This window comes from Thermobia domestica, chromosome 4 (assembly GCF_964235325.1).
Source record: "Thermobia domestica chromosome 4, izTheDome1.hap1.1, whole genome shotgun sequence".
Lineage (NCBI taxonomy): Eukaryota > Metazoa > Arthropoda > Insecta > Zygentoma > Lepismatidae > Thermobia > Thermobia domestica.
In genome coordinates this window covers 212,551,029-212,568,146 of record NC_137457.1, presented here as the reverse complement: position 1 = coordinate 212,568,146, position 17,118 = coordinate 212,551,029, and the positions used below count along the sequence as shown (strand labels likewise).

General features: G+C 35.6%; 2 protein-coding genes across 3 annotated transcripts in view; one reads left to right on the top strand and one right to left on the bottom strand.

Moving 5' to 3' along the window:
• LOC145683852 (uncharacterized) overlaps nucleotides 1-17,118 on the top strand; it is a 534,245-nt gene that overhangs the window by 125,862 nt on the left and 391,265 nt on the right. The gene's annotated exons all lie outside the window — the stretch shown is intronic.
• Nucleotides 1-17,118, bottom strand: part of LOC145683435 (estradiol 17-beta-dehydrogenase 11-like) — a 113,101-nt gene that overhangs the window by 40,189 nt on the left and 55,794 nt on the right. The window contains exon 2 of the mRNA XM_081754770.1: nucleotides 5,709-5,884. Within this exon, the coding sequence (XP_081610896.1) occupies nucleotides 5,709-5,870 (162 nt within the window). The 5' untranslated portion in view covers nucleotides 5,871-5,884. The remainder of the gene's footprint in view (nucleotides 1-5,708; nucleotides 5,885-17,118) is intronic.

Genomic DNA, 17,118 nt, shown 5'->3' with positions numbered 1-17,118 from the left:
TGCAAGAAGTATTTTTAAGATTAAGACACTGCAGCTGTGGGCAGTACGAGTACAAACAATAACTATTCATCATTTCCAGAGTTCAAGGATTTCATTGATTCTTCAGGTGAAAAGCTCTGTGCTGAAATGCACAAAATACTTATAGGACACTTGAAAGCATTAACTGCAAGTTTTCCTGTCCCACAACCTCGTAAATCCTTTCACTAATGTAGAAATCTATGACATAAAAGATATGAATCTCTCTAACCCAGACCAAGAACAGCTATTGGAACTCTGCTATGATACTTCATGAAAAAATGTTTTCAATGAAAATGAACTTTGCTTTTGGTTGCGTGCGCGTTGTGAGTATGAAGTATCATAGGAAGAGTTGTCTAAGAAGGCATTGCAACATTTGATGCCTTTTCCTACCACTTACTTATGCGAACAAACCTTTTCTGCTCTTTGTAGTATTAATTCCTTAAAGTGAAATCGTCTTAATGGGGAATCGGACCCGATTGATGGTGACAAATCTTATTCCAGATTTCAATGCAATTATGGAAAAACACAAGGATTTCATTCCTCACATTAGTGACCGCATATTTGGGAACATCGGCGCAAATCTGTCTTCAACATTGGGGGGGACGGGTAAGACTGTTCCCATATTATATATATATATAGTGTATAGTGGTCGAAGTGAGACAGTATGAAGTGGTATGCCATACCGCCTCTGGTTTTTCTGTGATCAAGACAATATTTAAATAGCCGGTATGTTGAGTCAAAATCATAGTGAAACATACCGCGTCTGTTTTTTTCCACTTCGAACACTGTATATATATATATATATATACACACAAACGATGTTCAAAATATTTATGTGTGAAGAATCAGGGGACAGAAGAATCAATGCTGTGAAGAATGAGGGGACAGAATTGTCTTCAGTGGCGTATTTAGGAGGCTATCAGGCTCAAGCTCCCACCGAAATAAATTTGTTATTTTTTCGCATTCCACGTACAACATTAATCCTTCTAACCATTCCTACGAATGTAATTGAATTTCCATTTCCTTATGCTATTTGTTCAGAAATAATACTGTATTTCCCAGATTTCATTCCATGTAAGAACTGAGTCCTTTTGTTCTTTCTTTCGTCCTTTCTACTTTTCTGTTTCTTTTTCTTGACGTTACTTTCTTTCATTTCGTCTATCATACTTTATCGACCATTGTCAGTTGTGATTCAAGTCGGCCGTCATCAGTAACACCAAACTAAGAGGAGTTGACAAGCGAAACTGGTATTCCACACTAACTTGCGCGGATATCAACATGACAGGACTTGAGTTATTATAACAAAGGAAAAATTATATCGTTTAGTTATTTTTAAAAGAAGGAAATGTTCGAATTTAAAAAAAATCAAAACGGGGGAATAATTAGCCCGGGAAATTAGGAAGGCCAAGAGGATGCTTCCTTGTTCTTGTACTAATAGAATAAATGGTTAGATTCATTCCTAAATTTCTGTATCATATCATATAGGATTTATCGGTCTGCAATTCTTGCCATTATAACTTCAATTTATGCATAAATTAAAATATATTTAATTTTCAAACTCAGGTGGGCAATTGCCCACTTCCTTCCTTGTGTTGGGCATAGCCCCTCAAAACAAAATCCTAAATATGCCATTGGTTGTGTTCAACATTGGGAGATGGGCACATTTGAGGCTTATTCTAGAGAAGGAAGATGAAACTCATATTACGATAGATGAATCTGATCAACTGTTGTAGAGTATACCGGTATTATATATTAGGCGGTGTAGATGAAGTAGTATTACAAATCACTGCCGTGAACACATTCTGAAATCTGATATATGCATATTTACAATTGGTATGTTTCTAATTAGGCATCCACAAAGATCCAAGTTAAAATTGTTTCATAATATAGTAATATAAATAATGACTTCCCCAAAACTATGAAGAAAGAATATCAATTATGTATGAGGCAACAATTCTCTTTGAGCAAAATGATAATAATCTCAATCAAGGACGCCGATATCTCTGTAACTTTGGGGGGGGGGGGGATTCATAAAAAATGTATAGAACAATACATATAACAAGAGAAAATACATATAAAAATGCATATTCATAAAAATGCAGGGGGTCCACGTGAGCTTTTGGGGGCCTCCGACCTCCCAGGAACGTCCCCTTGATCTCAATAACATTAAAGGAATCCTTACAGAAATCTAACGCATGTCATATACTCTTTATTAACAGATGTAACCTTAAGATCATGGAGAAAAATATTCCAGCAATTGAATTCTTTTCTTTGCTTACGAAGCATCGTCTCTCAAAAGAAAAATTGGGACACGCGGAAATACGTAGCAACAAACCACGGTTCGAACGAGCAGAAAAGAGAAAACAAGCAAAATTACGTTGGCTACAAAATCCGAATGAAATAACCACACAAAATTTCGTAGACATCAGGCGGGAAACTTCCAAAACTTTTAGAACAAAGAAACGCGATTTTTTGAAACCTAAAATTTAGGAACTTGAAGATAATAGTAAAAATAAAAACATTCGGGACATGTATAAAGGGAACAACGAATTTAAGAAAGGCTATCAACCTCGTGCTTATATTAAAGAAAGCTGATGGAACAGCTCTCGCTGATACAGATAGCATTTTAAAATGATGAAAACATTTCTTTGACGATTTTCTTAACACGCAGCCAAAAACTAATGTGCGTGGAGAAAGGGAGATACACACCGCAGAACGGTATATTCCAGAACCCAACCGAATAGAAGTAGAAATCGCTATAAAGAAATTAAAGAAACACAAATCTCCGGGTGTAAACGAAATTCCGGCTGAGTTAATTTTAGCTAGAGGCGAAGAATTGTGGAACAAGGTACACAAACTCATTCTCCTTATCTACAACAAGGAAGAATTGCCGCAAGAGTGGAAAGAATCAAACATTGTTCCAATCCACACGAAAGGCCACAAAACTGACTGTAATAATCATCGAGGCATCTCTCTTCTGTCAACATCCTATAAAATCCTTTCAAACATTCTATTAGCAAGATTGACCCATACGCAGATGAAATGATTGGAGATTATCAGTGTGGATTTAGACGAAATCGATCACCTATCGACCAAATATTCACCATTTGCCAAATACTCGAAAAGAAGTGGGAATACAGTAGCCCGGTACATCAACTATTTACTGATTTTAGAAAGGCTTACGACTCGGTTAGGAGAGAAACATTGTACAATGTTCTTACAGAATTTGGAATACCGAAAGAACTAATTAGATCAATTAAGGCATGTTTAAATGAATCCCAAAGTAAAGTCCGAGTAGGAAAATTTTTGGCCACGAGCTTTCACGTCGAGAATGGCCTGAAACAAGGTGATGCGTTGTCGCCATTATTATTTAAGTTTGTGCCGGAATACGCTATAAGGAAAATCAAAGATTGCAACCAGGCCCTAGAGTTGAACGGTATTCACCAGGTTATAGCATATGCTGATGATGTAAATTTAATAGGGGATGACATGAGAACAATAGAAAGAAATGCAGAGATCTTATTAAACGCTTGCAGGGGTATGGGTTTAGAAGCAAATGCAGAGAAAACTAAATACATGGAAGTATTAGTCGGGACCGTAATACGGTAAATTATGGATGCGTTAAAATATTAAATAATTCTTTTGATAAAGTGGATACTTTCAAATATCTAGGATCAATATTAACAGACGAAAATCATATTCACGAAGAAATTAAATATCGACTAAAAGCAGGTAATTCGTGTTACTATTCGGTTCAAATCTCATGTCGTCGCAAATTCTGTTGAGGAATTTGAAGCCTAAAATATATAAAACGATATAATCATACCTGTTGTTCTGTATGGCTGCGAAACATGGTCGCTTACTCTAAAGGAAGAACATAGACTGAAAGTATTTGAGAACAAGATCCTAAGATGAGTATTCGGACCCAAGAGGAACGGGAATGCAGAATGGCGGAACTTCATAACGACAAACTACATAATTTATACTGTTTACCAAATATTGTTAGGGTCATCAAGTCTAGGAGGCTTAGGTGATCAGGGCATATAGCCAGGATGGAAGAAAGTAGGAACGCTTTCAAAGTGTTAGCGATAAGACCAATCGGAAAACGACCATTGGGGAAGACCTAGGCGCAGATGGGAAGACAATATTAAGATGAATCTCGCAAAAATAGGAATACAAAGTAGAAACTGGATCCAGTTGGCTAAGGATAGAAGTCAGTGAAGAGCTTTTGTGAACGCGGCATTGAACCTCCGGGTTCCATAGGCTATAGAGTTAGTTAGCTTACGAAGCATGAGTAGATGCCTAGGCTGATATTACAAATAGATTAAATTCCCATTTACTGAAAAGATGGGTTCTACTGACATTGGATAGTCTGTATATTATTCGTGTGCTGGGGCCTAGGGGAGAAAAGGAGATAAGATTTCATATCAGGTTACGTCACGCACAGTCGCACGCCTTCATTTTCATTAAAAATGTAAAAGCCAAGAGAAACCAATTTCATCTCAGTTTCTTTTGTGGCAGTCGGACACAAATCATCACACTTTTCTGCAAAAAGCACTTTTCAAATCGGATTATTGGGAGAGCCTCCAGTTCCAATGTTGGGGAGGGGGGGACATGTATCCCCATTTCCCCGGAATTTGTGCCCGTACCTATAGCTGAGACAACTTTTCAGCATGAGGAGAGAGGCATATCCTCCTCTGTCATTTATTGCAATTTGTGCCCAAGTAGTGAAAGTGGAATTAATGCATATTGATGAGACTACTAAACCCACTACAGCACGAAGTTCAATTTGAAATACTACAGATTACGATTCTTTTTTTAAAATGGAAAAGCCAAGAGAAATCAATTTCATCTTACATTCCTTTGTGACAATCGGACACAAATCATCAAGCTTATTCCAAAAAGCACTTTAAAAAAAGAATCGTAAGATCGTCAGATTATTGGGGGGGACTGTCCCCCCCAGGTCCAACATTGGGGGGACATGTCCCCCTCGACCCCCGGGATTTGCGCCAGTGTTTGGGAACATTGTTTATCAAGTGGATTTCCGTTAAAAAAAAAAAGAGAGAGAGAGAGAGATTGATTTTCAGTCTTGAAAGTTATTGGATTTTCAATTGAATTTTCGTTCATTAGAAAACAATTACGTATCTTTAGAATAAATTACGTATTGCATTATTTTCTTTTTCTTGCCAGTGGTAATTCTAATTAGCATAATTTTTAAATATTATGTGAAATTTCCAATATCATTGCTAGGGGGTCCGCAGATCACTTTCCGAATTAACAAGGGGTCTGCGTTATCGGAAAGTTTGAGAATCACTGCTCTAACCTATACTTAACAGTGTTTGTGACTATACAATATAATGCAATTGTTACAAATAATGTTGATTATTTACTTGAAAGAACACAAGTGTTCAACTTATCTATTAGGATAAAATATTTTATCATTTGCTACTGGCAACCATATATTTGTATCTCAACTGTTTCTCTTTTGTTACCCAACTAAACAGACTTTTTATTCAACCAAAAGGCTACAACTGGTCAAGCGGCTTTTAACTGGATGACACTTTGCATATGCATATCTCCTAGGGGCATGTCCATTAACCTTTCGGTCACACAGGAGCACCATCTAATAGCTTTTGTCTATCATTAATTATTATTCTCTGAAACCTGTAAACAACATTCATTTTACTTACAAGAACAATTTCTCCTTTTATACATTTTGGTTTGGTCGTCACCAAGTTGCGGTATAAAGCTCTCACAATATAAAATATTGTAAGCAAAACTGCTTCGATTATATCCTTTAATGTCTGGAATCGTTGAGTGAAACTATCAGTTGTCGATTTAGAAGCGGTCATGGTCCATCGAAAATCTGAGGAAAGGAAAGAAATAGGAATATAGGTTGAAATTCAACATGCAATTCAGCAACTATGAGAAAGTGAAATATTTTAATGAGTTACTTTAAAACCATAAATACATTTCTCAAGATTCCTCTGGCCTCAATCAAGTGAAACCATGTTATGTAATAGTAGAGGTCATTAGACAAGGTGAACGAATGAAGAACACATTCATATCATACTTTATCATACCTACACTTTAACACACACAAATATGGCAACAAATTCAACAAGTATTTATTAAATATACCAAACCAAATTTACTTAAATATTTTTACCTGTTGTGATGGAAAAATATATAGAATATTTTAAAATGAGAGTGTAATTAATTCACAATATTTCTCATACGGAACAATTATCAATGGTGTTTAGTAGAAGTGTTATTTCTATCTTGGAAGTACCCGCTAGGCTAGTGGAGAGGGCGCGCATGCGCGATTTCATGCACGTGGTCCAGAGTTCGATTTCCAATGGCAGAGCACTGAACGCATTAAGGTGGTTCAGTACTGTGAATCCATTACTCAATTATCCTCGGCGCTCAAAAGGGACGCTGAATTTCAATAAACCAACAAACAAATCTACCTCAGAACTAGCTAAGGTATTTGTAACTAATGGAGTTTACATAGGAAAGAATAATGGCCGGACTCCGATCAATATACAAGATCAATATCAATATACAACAAAAGTTTCAAAATATGTATTAATACATTCCTTACAAAGAAGTACAATACATTTCCTGTTTAATACTTAAGCGGCTCGGGGGAACATAATGGTAAGCGTCACTTCCGATGAAATTGAGTTATTTCGTAGAATGGGTTTGGGTTGAACCTTAGAACGTTATGTTAGTATTTTAATTTCGGAAATGTACTCCCATGCGCAAAAAAATTGCGCGTATACTGTAACTCACGATTTTCCGTATTTATTCCTTTTTCCTTACGTTTATGGGTAAAATTGAGTTATTAGTATGTGGAGATAATAGAGAGCAATCCACCTAAGGAGATATTTCCAAAAAATATAATAAAATAATAAAAATATAAACAAAAAACAAAATTATGCTCGGTTTTGTGTATACTGGCAACGATGATTTCTAGGGATTTTTTCAGTAGTACAGCACGATTGCGGAGGGAATTCAGTAGGGAAGTCGAGGAGATGGATCAAGGAACTGGATACTGAACTAAGATGTTGCATTTATTGGTTAAAACCTAGTGTGTAGATTGCCTGCCAAATATAAATTAGCTTCTGTAACTAAGATGTCGTACGAAAATATAGAATTAAACAGAAAAACTCTTATGTTAAGGTTCGAAGCGATACGCACCATGGTTATGAAGATTATTTCTTAAGAAAAAAGAACAAACATAACGTAGCCTCTGTGGTTAGGTGAATAGAGTGGCGGACTAGTGGATATTTTATTATTTTGACACCACATCGAATCCCATCCTATCCCATCCCATTTTTTTTTAACAAAACATTATTAGAAGTGTATAACTTTGATGTTAATAAGAACCGAAACAGTATAATAAGGAAATAACTTATTAATAGTATCCTTTAATCGACGTATTTATTCAGTATTAGAATACGTGTACTATTGCCAACAGTTATTGTTTTCAGTTTATGGTCTTGTATGTTACCTGCCCATTCTTGAACAGCAGACAACTCACTTCGGATTTGTGTGTCAAGAACAGGAAAAATAACATACGCGACCTAGACAGTCATCCCAAGTTTACCCCTTGTTATATCGACATGACGTTACATCGAATGATGCTTGTTGTCGTGAAAAAAAGGAAGAAAGGAAAAAGCTGATGTCAAATTATCGTTTGTGTGTGTGTGTGTGTGTGTGCTTGTGTTTTTTTCTTTTTAGAGTATTGACTTTCTCCCTCTCTCTTTTTTTTCATATCCACAATTGCAAGAAATTATGACCGACCTTTGTGGGTTTATTGGGAATAGGACGATTTATTTTGGATTGCTAACAGACGACATTTTTTTAACCATTTGCTTTAAACTTTGGCTTTGTGGCTCTTAGCACCCACAAAAGGTCATTATAAACTATATAAGCAGTTCCCGTTTTCACTGGCCGCTGAAAAGATATTGGGGAAGAGAAAAGTGCTTGCCATAAAGATAATGAATAAAAAAAAAACAAATTAAAACAAATAATTTATAAATCTTTATAATACACTGTAAAGTTACGAGCGATTACGGCTAAGAATTTAACGTGAGATTAAAATTACGAGTATTATGTATTATGATTAAACAAATAATATACAATAAGTAAACTAGAAGCAAATTGTATATTTAACAACCTGAGTGCTTAAAAACAATTACTTTATTTTTAATTTTTATTTTTTTTAAAATTATTTACTTTGATTAGATGGCCTTTTTGATTTATAGGAATGATTTTTTTTAAATTTTATTTATAATTTGCGCTAGCGGCAACGAATGAGAGTAGGGGATAATTTATATAACACTTGCGTTTTATTATGCACTGCACAAGGAGGGTGGGGATTAAGTCAGCCGCAACTTTTTTCTTTTGGGCTTTTTTTTTTTTTTTTTTTTTTTTTTTACAGAAATTTGGTTTTCTGTAAAAGTCAAAAACTAATTTGAGTGTTATGCTTATATTTACTAAATTCTAACGACGACAAAAACACGATTTCAAAATGCAATCATAAGTCGGTGTAAGGAATGTTTTCGTTGAACAAAGCTAAATTATACAGATCTATGTATGCGGAACACGAATATTTCCAAAAGATAGCATGAATATGAACGATAATCATACCATATTTCTACATTATATAGTAGCGTGAAAAACTGGTATTAAAATGATATAACAAACAGTCATAAGCTTTTTTTCTAGCACGGCAACACATTAAACTTAACTCATTAAATTTTAGGAATTACAAATTATCACCTTACGTGTCGTTGTATTCCTATTCGTTTTCACGTTCGAGCGACGAAAGAAGAAATTGTAGTAATAGTGATAAAAATCGAATTCGAGATTTCAATGAATTCAAGTTTCACGCCCCCACATATCGAAAAAGTAATTTTGATGTCTGTCCATCTGTTCGTCTGTCGGTTCGTCACGCTTTTTCATATATTCAAATAGAGGCCATACTGTTCGACGTATCTGGACCGAATTCTAGACATGAAGTTTTTATAACACTTTAAAAAAAAACTAACTAACTATATGGCCTATGGAACCCGGAGGTTCAATGCCGCGTTCACAAAAGCTCTCCACTGACTTCTATTCTTAGCTAACTGCATCCAGTTTCTACTTTGTATTCCAATCTCTGCGAGATCCATCTTAATATTGTCCTCCCATCTGCGCCTAGGTCTTCCTAATGGTCGTTTTCCGATTGGTCTTCCAGTCAAGACTTTGAAAGCATTTCTACTTTCTTCCATTCTAGCTACATGACCCGCCCACCTAAACCTCCTAGACTTGACGACCCTAACAATGTTGGGTAGATCATATAAATTGTGTAGTTCCTCGTTATGAAGTTTCCGCCATTCCCCATTCCCGTTCCTCTTGGGTCCGAATATTCGTCTCAGGATCTTGTTTTCAAATACTTTCAGTCTATGTTCTTCCCTCAGAGTAAGTGACCATGTTTCGCAGCCATACAGAACAACAGGCATAATAATCGTTTTGTATATTTTAAGCTTCAAATTCCTCGACAGAATTCGCGACAACAAGAGATTTTGAACCGAATAGTAACACGAATTACCTGCTTTGAGCCGACATTTAATTTCTTCGTGAATATGATTTCCCTCTCTTAATATTGATCCTAGATATTTGAAACTATCCACTTTACCAAAAGTATTATTTAATATTTTAACGCATCCATAATTTGCTGTATTCCGGTCCCGACGCACTTCCATGTATTTAGTTTTCTCTGCATTTACTTCTAAACCCATGTCCCTGCAAGAGTTTAATAAGATCTCTGCATTTCTTTCTATTGTTCTCATGTCATCCCCTATTAAATTTACATCATCAGCATATGCCATAACCTGGTCAATACCGTTCAACTGTAGGCCCTGGTTGCTATCTTTGATTTTCCTTATAGCGTATTCCAGAACGAAGTTAAATAATAATGGCGACAACGCATCTCCTTGTTTCAGGCCATTTTCGACGTGAAAGCTCGTAGACAAAAATTTTCCTACCCGGACTTTACTTTGGGATTCATTTAAACATATCTTAATTAATCTAATTAGCTTTCTCGGTATTCCAAGTTCTGTAAGGACGTTGTATAATGTTTCTCTCCTAACCGAGTCGTACGCCTTTCTAAAATCAATAAATAGTCGATGTACCGGGGTATTGTATTCCCACTTTTTTTCGAGTATTTGGCGAATGGTAAATATTTGGTCGATAGTTGATCGATTTCGTCTAAATCCGCACTGATAATCTCCAATAATTTCATCTGCGTATGGGGTCAGTCTTGCTAACAAAATATTTGAAAGGATTTTATAGGATGTTGATAGAAGAGAAATGCCTCGATAATTATTACAGTTTTGTCACCTTTCTAGTAAATTGGAACAATGATTGATTCTTTCCACTCTTGTGGCAATTCTTCCTTGTTCCATATAAGGAGAATGAGTTTGTGTATCTTGTTCCACAATTTTTCGCCCCCAGCTAAAATTAACTCAGCCGGAATTTCATCTACACCCGGAGATTTGTGTTCATAACACTATCGTTTCGAATTCTATATCCTCCTACACCTAAACATAAGGGTAGTTTACTGAAGGATGAAAATTTAAAATCATTAAATTGTCTCAAAAACGGCTGTAAAGATTTTGTTTGTATTTTTACAAATATAGTATGAATCATTGCTCTGAAAAAATACATAAGGTGTAATTTACTGTATGGGATGCATTTTTTTGAACAATTTTCTCAATCACATTTTATAAATAAATGTATCATTAATAACCTGACAATATGACACAACTCGTTCGTCCTGTAAACATTCAGAAGAGGTAGTTTAGCCTACTCTTCGACGATTTTCCCATTAACGCCTGACCCAATTTTGTTCATATTTCATAAATAAATGTTACATAAATAACCTAACGATATGGTATAATTCCATCATCCTAAAAAGCTAGAAGTGGTATATTACTTTTCGGAGCAAGTTTTACCCTACGATTTTGTCGATAATTACTCTGGCAATTTTGTTCGTATTTCATAAATAGCATAACTCGTTTGTCCTGAAAAGATATACAAGGGATATTTTATTCTTGGGGATGACTTTTTTAACGATTTTCTCAGAAAGTACTCAAACGCTTTTGCTCATAGTTCACATACAATTATCTGCTTAATAATTCTAATGTATGGCATAAGTTATTTCTAACAGAAATATGACGAATGGGTACTTTACTTTTGGACGTAAGTTGCTTCGAACAAAGTTTTCTAAAACACATTATTTTATTCGCATTTCCCAAATAAATGTTTCAGTAATAACTGCAGCCTAACACGAGTCAGTTTAAGAAATTCGAGCGAGAAAATTCAGTGCGTTTCATCCGTACCCATTCTTAAATATATTTTTAAATGTTACACCCAATCACAATTTTCCTAAGAAAATCGAAACTTCTTTTTAAATGTGCTTTGCTGTGGCCAAATGGTTCAAGTGCATTGGTTCTGGATTTGATTCCCGGTGAGAGCTAGTGTATTTTTATCCAACGTTAAGGAATAGGTGCAAAGAGAAAAGTGTTTAAACAAGTCTAACCAAGCTAATGAATAATACAAAGAAATAATACAATATTACGAAATTCTAGAAGAAACGTTGCTAATATTAGATATTTGCGTGTAAAAGTCCAACCCATGACTGTCAACTCCAAAGGTAAGAAAGTGAAACATCCAATACCAGGTTAATCAGTGGTCTCTAGTTAAAGCTATCCTACTAGGAAGTGATTGAGATACCAAAAAATATTGTAATCGCTGGGAGACATGTTAGGAGAATACATTGGGTGAGAGAGTTTAATACTGGAACTCATGAATAGTCTCTGCACCTTCGTTTAGTATTGAAGTGCGTAGGTCTATATAGGTTTGCATTGAAATGAGCATTAATGCACAACATCTGTTGAACATTACGGGGAGCTTGCGGACAGGTTTGCAGTACATTTTACGGGGTTCGATATTGTAACGATCCTAGCAAACTCCTCAGCCTTTCCGCACTGTACTCTATAAGTTAAATTCGTGCTTAATTAAAACTATGTGTTTAAATTTAACACTGTTAACCGTTAATACCTGTGCACAACGGGCAACAATCCGCCAGTAATTCTTTATTTTTGCCCTTTGTTTTAGCGCCATAAATGTCTTTGTTCATAAATTTCTTTGTCTATGGTTTTGCATATACGTAGCGTGGACATTAAATTTTGACTTCTACGCCATATACATCTAATTACAAACACACCTATAGAACGAACACAACAAACTTGGAATATATAGTTTATGTATGGAAAATCATACACGAGGCGCTGCACGGGAGAGCAGTGTGCATACATATGGCAGTCAACTTCCTAAGAAATTTATAATAATAATAATAATAATAATAATAATAATAATAATAATAATAATAATAATAATAATAATAATAATAAAAACAGAAAACGAAACAGTTATTTACATAATGTATTTATTTAAGCATGGAAGTGCAATAGACTTAAGTTATTTCTCTCTCTCTCTTTGAAGGCAACAACCTTTAGAGTGCCAAGACGTAGAAAAGGACTTGTGGCACTCATGACTATAGAGTGGTGTGTGTTTGGCACATCGGGTTCCTTCGTTGTTAGCCCCAGCTTTCTAGACCGGATGCAGTTATTCCCGGTAGAAAATACAAGAAAATATACCTTTCTATTACTATTAAAGTAAATACCGTATTTGCCGGCGTATAAGACGCACTTTTTTCCCCTGGAAATTGTCGGTAAAATTGGGGCGCGTCCTATACGCCGGTGCGTCTTATGCAACTAACGGTAATTCGAAGGCATTATATTTCACTGCCTCTGCTTCTCCTTTGTGTTTTTGAAATCAGGGTTCAAGAAAGTGCTGACATAAGGTTGAATATTTCAAAGATACCGATAACATTGTTTTTTCCGAAAGGAATATGCATGCAAAACTTGTCGGCATGATTCTTGTAAACCGCTGAATAAAAACCAAACAGTCCGCGTTCTTTTGTAACCGCCGATTGTTGTTTCACCGCATTGCTTTTGAAAGGATGACGGTGTTCTTTTATTTAGTACTTGTAACCACAGTTTTTATGTTTTGCATTGTTTATGAATAGATGACTAACAAAGGCTAAGAAAGATTCGCATCGTGTTCTGCTTCAGTTCTTTAATCTTCGTTATCGTGGCAAGTTGTTGAAATGTCGCGGAGGCACAGCTACGACATAGCTTTTAAGCTGCAGGTTATAGAATATGCAAAAGCTAATGGGAATAGAGCCGCAGAACGTCATTTTGGCCCTCCTCCTACAGAAAAGATGATTCATACCTGGCGAAAACAAGAAAATGAACTTACAGCAGCAAAGCGATCTAAGCATAATCTTCGCAGAGGAGTCGTCAAATGGCCACAACTCGAAGAGGATGTAAGAAAATGGGTTGAGGACCAAAGGAAGGACGAGATTGCAGTGTCTACAAAGATGATAATCCACAAAGCAAAATCTATGGCAGAGCGTACAGGTATCACTGATTTCACTGGTTCAACTTCATGGTGTTCCCGATTCATGAAAAGAAATCGCCTTTCTATGCGTGTAAGAACTAAAATAGCACAGAGAATGCCAGCTGAATATGAGGACAAAATTGTACAGTTTCACAGATATGTCTTAAAAATCAGAAAACGTAAACAATTTCAACTTTCGCAAATAGCCAATATGGATGAGGTACCTCTCACATTTGATGTACCTTCAAATAAGACAGTGGACTCAAAGGGCAAAAAAACTGTTACTGTGAAAACCACTGGTCATGAAAAAACGCGTTACACTGTTGTGTTATCATGTTGTGCAGATGGAACGAAATTGACGCCATTCTTGGTATTTAAAAGAAAAACATTACCAAAAGAACAAATACCAAATGGTGTAGTGATTCACGTTCATGAAAAGGGTTGGATGGATGAAAACGGAATTAAGATGTGGATAGAGAAGGTGTGGTCCAGGCGTCCTGGAGGACTGTTAAGGAAACCGTCCTTACTTGTTTGGGATGAATTTCGTGCCCACAAAACAGAGGTTGTCAAGAAGAAACTGCATGATATGAAAACGCACATAGCCGTAATACCGGGAGGATTGACAAGCCAGCTTCAACCTTTAGATGTTTCTATCAACAAACCTTTCAAGGGATTCATGAGAGAGAAATGGAATGCGTGGATGAGGTCTGCTGACTTCGAAGTCACTCCCACAGGAAGAAGAAAGAAACCCAGTATCTCACAAATATGCGAATGGGTGAAAGCATCATGGGATGAAGTGGAAAAGGAAACTGTCATAAAATCATTTAAAAAATGTGGAATCAGTAACGATATGGATGGTTCTGAGGACGACTTACTGTATGAAGACAGTGGTAGCTCTGCTTCTGGTGAAACGACAAGTGATGAAGTTTCAAGTTCTGCTGATAGCAGTAACAGTGATGACTGACGTCTTCCAATGTGACAAAACAAGTTTGTTATCTTTCTGTCCAAGCCTTTTAGGTGAATGTAACGTATATGGAATATGTTCTTGTATTTTTGTCATGTACGCGTGTATTTATTTTTTGTTCTCTTTTCTTTCTGTTCAAGCCATTTAGGTGAATGTAACGTAAATGGAATATGTTCTTGTATTTTTGTCATAAATGCATGTATTTTTTGTTGTATTTTTACAGTATATCTGTTTACATTTTATGATTAAAGTAAAGTACCTACATTAAAGTAAAATAAAATATAACAAATGCTTGAACAAAAATTAATGGAAATTAATAAAATTTTCACTATTATGTTTTTCTCAAAAATCGATTCCAAAAAAGGGGGTGCGTCTTATACGCCGGTGCGTCTTATACGCCGGCAAATACGGTAATTACACTCATTCCCTCAACGTGATACTTGTTTAACTGTATACAGACAGCTGATCCATGGGAGAATCGTTGATAATAATAAATAAAATAAACTCGACAAATATTCTTGTAATTTGCTGGACACGCCAGTGTGCCTGTTATCCGGTTGTGGCACACTGGAATATAGGGTATGGCTTTCTAATTTTTCCCCAACTATTTTAACTGCTTCAATTGAAATTAATCTATAATAATAAGAGTAAATTTAGTTTTCTTACCCTTCGATTTAGAAATAAGGTCCGCTAGAATTGTATATTTAAAAAATAATAATACAGTACTCAGAATTTTATAGAGTAGTTTGTTTTATTCGAAATTACATACTTCCTGCAACTGTTTGGGTTGGAATTATTTGAGATCAAATCTTTAAGTTTTACGACCCATGGTTATACCGACTAGGCTAAAGGACACGGTGATGATGAGAAATGAATGAAGAAAGTGGGAGAAAACAGGAGAACCCCGAGAAAACCCATGCACATGGTGTTTGTCCACCACAAAATTCACTTGGTGCGAGCTGGGGTCGAACCAAGGATCCCATGCACCAAAGGTGAACGCTTTATCACTGAGCCACCGCGGCCCCTCTGAAATTATTTATAGGAGAGAGTGACTACTTTATGAAAACTTGATATCGAACACATTTGTTTAAAAATACCAGCTTTTTGTGAAATATTGCTTAATATTCAGGAAAACCTAAGTCAATAAAATAATAATAATAATAATAATAATAATAATAATAATAATAATAATAATAATAATAATAATAATAATAATAATAATAATAATAATAATAACAATAATAATAATAATAATAATAATAATAATAATAATCTTAAATTAAAAACTCTCTGGACCTAGTGCATTGGCACAATTCCACGAATTAAAAAGAGTTTGTTTACTTCTCATGTAAGTGTAGAAGGACTTAATCCCTGTTGCTTTCAATATACGAAGAAAGTGTCCAACTGTCAAATGATAAGCCCTATGCAACATAATGTAATATAGAGTCATCATTTCAGGTTGTCTAAAGAACACTTTCGTTTTAGCAAGAAAGGAAGAAAATAGAAAATACTCAGTTTTAACCTAGTAGAAAGTTTGCAGATTTAAGAGAAAATGTACAGAGTTGTTGGATATTAAATGTAGTTCGGATTAATGGAGTAAGACACCGTAGTTCATTGTATGAAATATACTGGGAGTGACCAAGCCATTGCCTATGGAAATATCGAAAGAGATACGTTAATGGTGTTAGTTGCCAACTGTTGTAGAAATGAAAAGTTTAAGGAAATCTCTAAAACTCTAAAATCACAGATCCAAATTGACTAACTGCTAAGTAAAACTGCTAAATCTGACTAAAGCAAAAAAAAAAAAAAAAAAAGTCTTAATGACCTGTGTTACAGTTTCAGACACATCATTCTCATATCAAAACTACGATAGAAGTAAATTATGAATACAGGTGAATTTGCAGTTCTGGAATACCAACAAATGATTTTGCTAGATGTAAATTTTGGGAAAACATTTTTATAAGGTTTTAGATTTATTTATTGGTTTGTTTGTTTATTAGCTTCTCCATGCCGTAAACGTCGCCAACACCTAGTGGCCCACTTGCTGGTAAAAGGCGATCGTCAATATAGCGACGCGTCGAAGGATTGCCGCTAGTGTGCCACTAGTGGCAGGGATTCGTCGAGTCGAAGCAGATATCTGGAATCGCAAAGGGACCAACACGAACTATCCCAGTCATGTGCATGCGTTATTATTATATATTACTTTTCCCTGACGAATTGTTATTATAAGGACAATACTTGAGCTCCGGGGGTCAAGAGTAACTCCTGCCTTTACATCATAAAGTGAAAAATCTTGAGATGGGTGCGTATAATTGTATGAATTTAGTTGGCAACTGTCGCCGATCACTAGCAAGTGAATATGGGAGAATTATGAAAAAAGTAAATAGACGCTTGCCATTTTGTTATAAAATTACATGACGAGTGCATTTGATCTGATTCCAAACAGTTATCGTCAAATATACACGGTTAATGGAGCACTCTGATTAGAAATATTAAAAATACTTCAACGATTTATCACTCTACAAGCTGTGTCTTCACAATCGCCTCCGTGGCGAATTCGGAAGAACACGCACCTAATAACCCTAAGGTTGGTGGTTCACGCCCAGCTCAGGGCACTT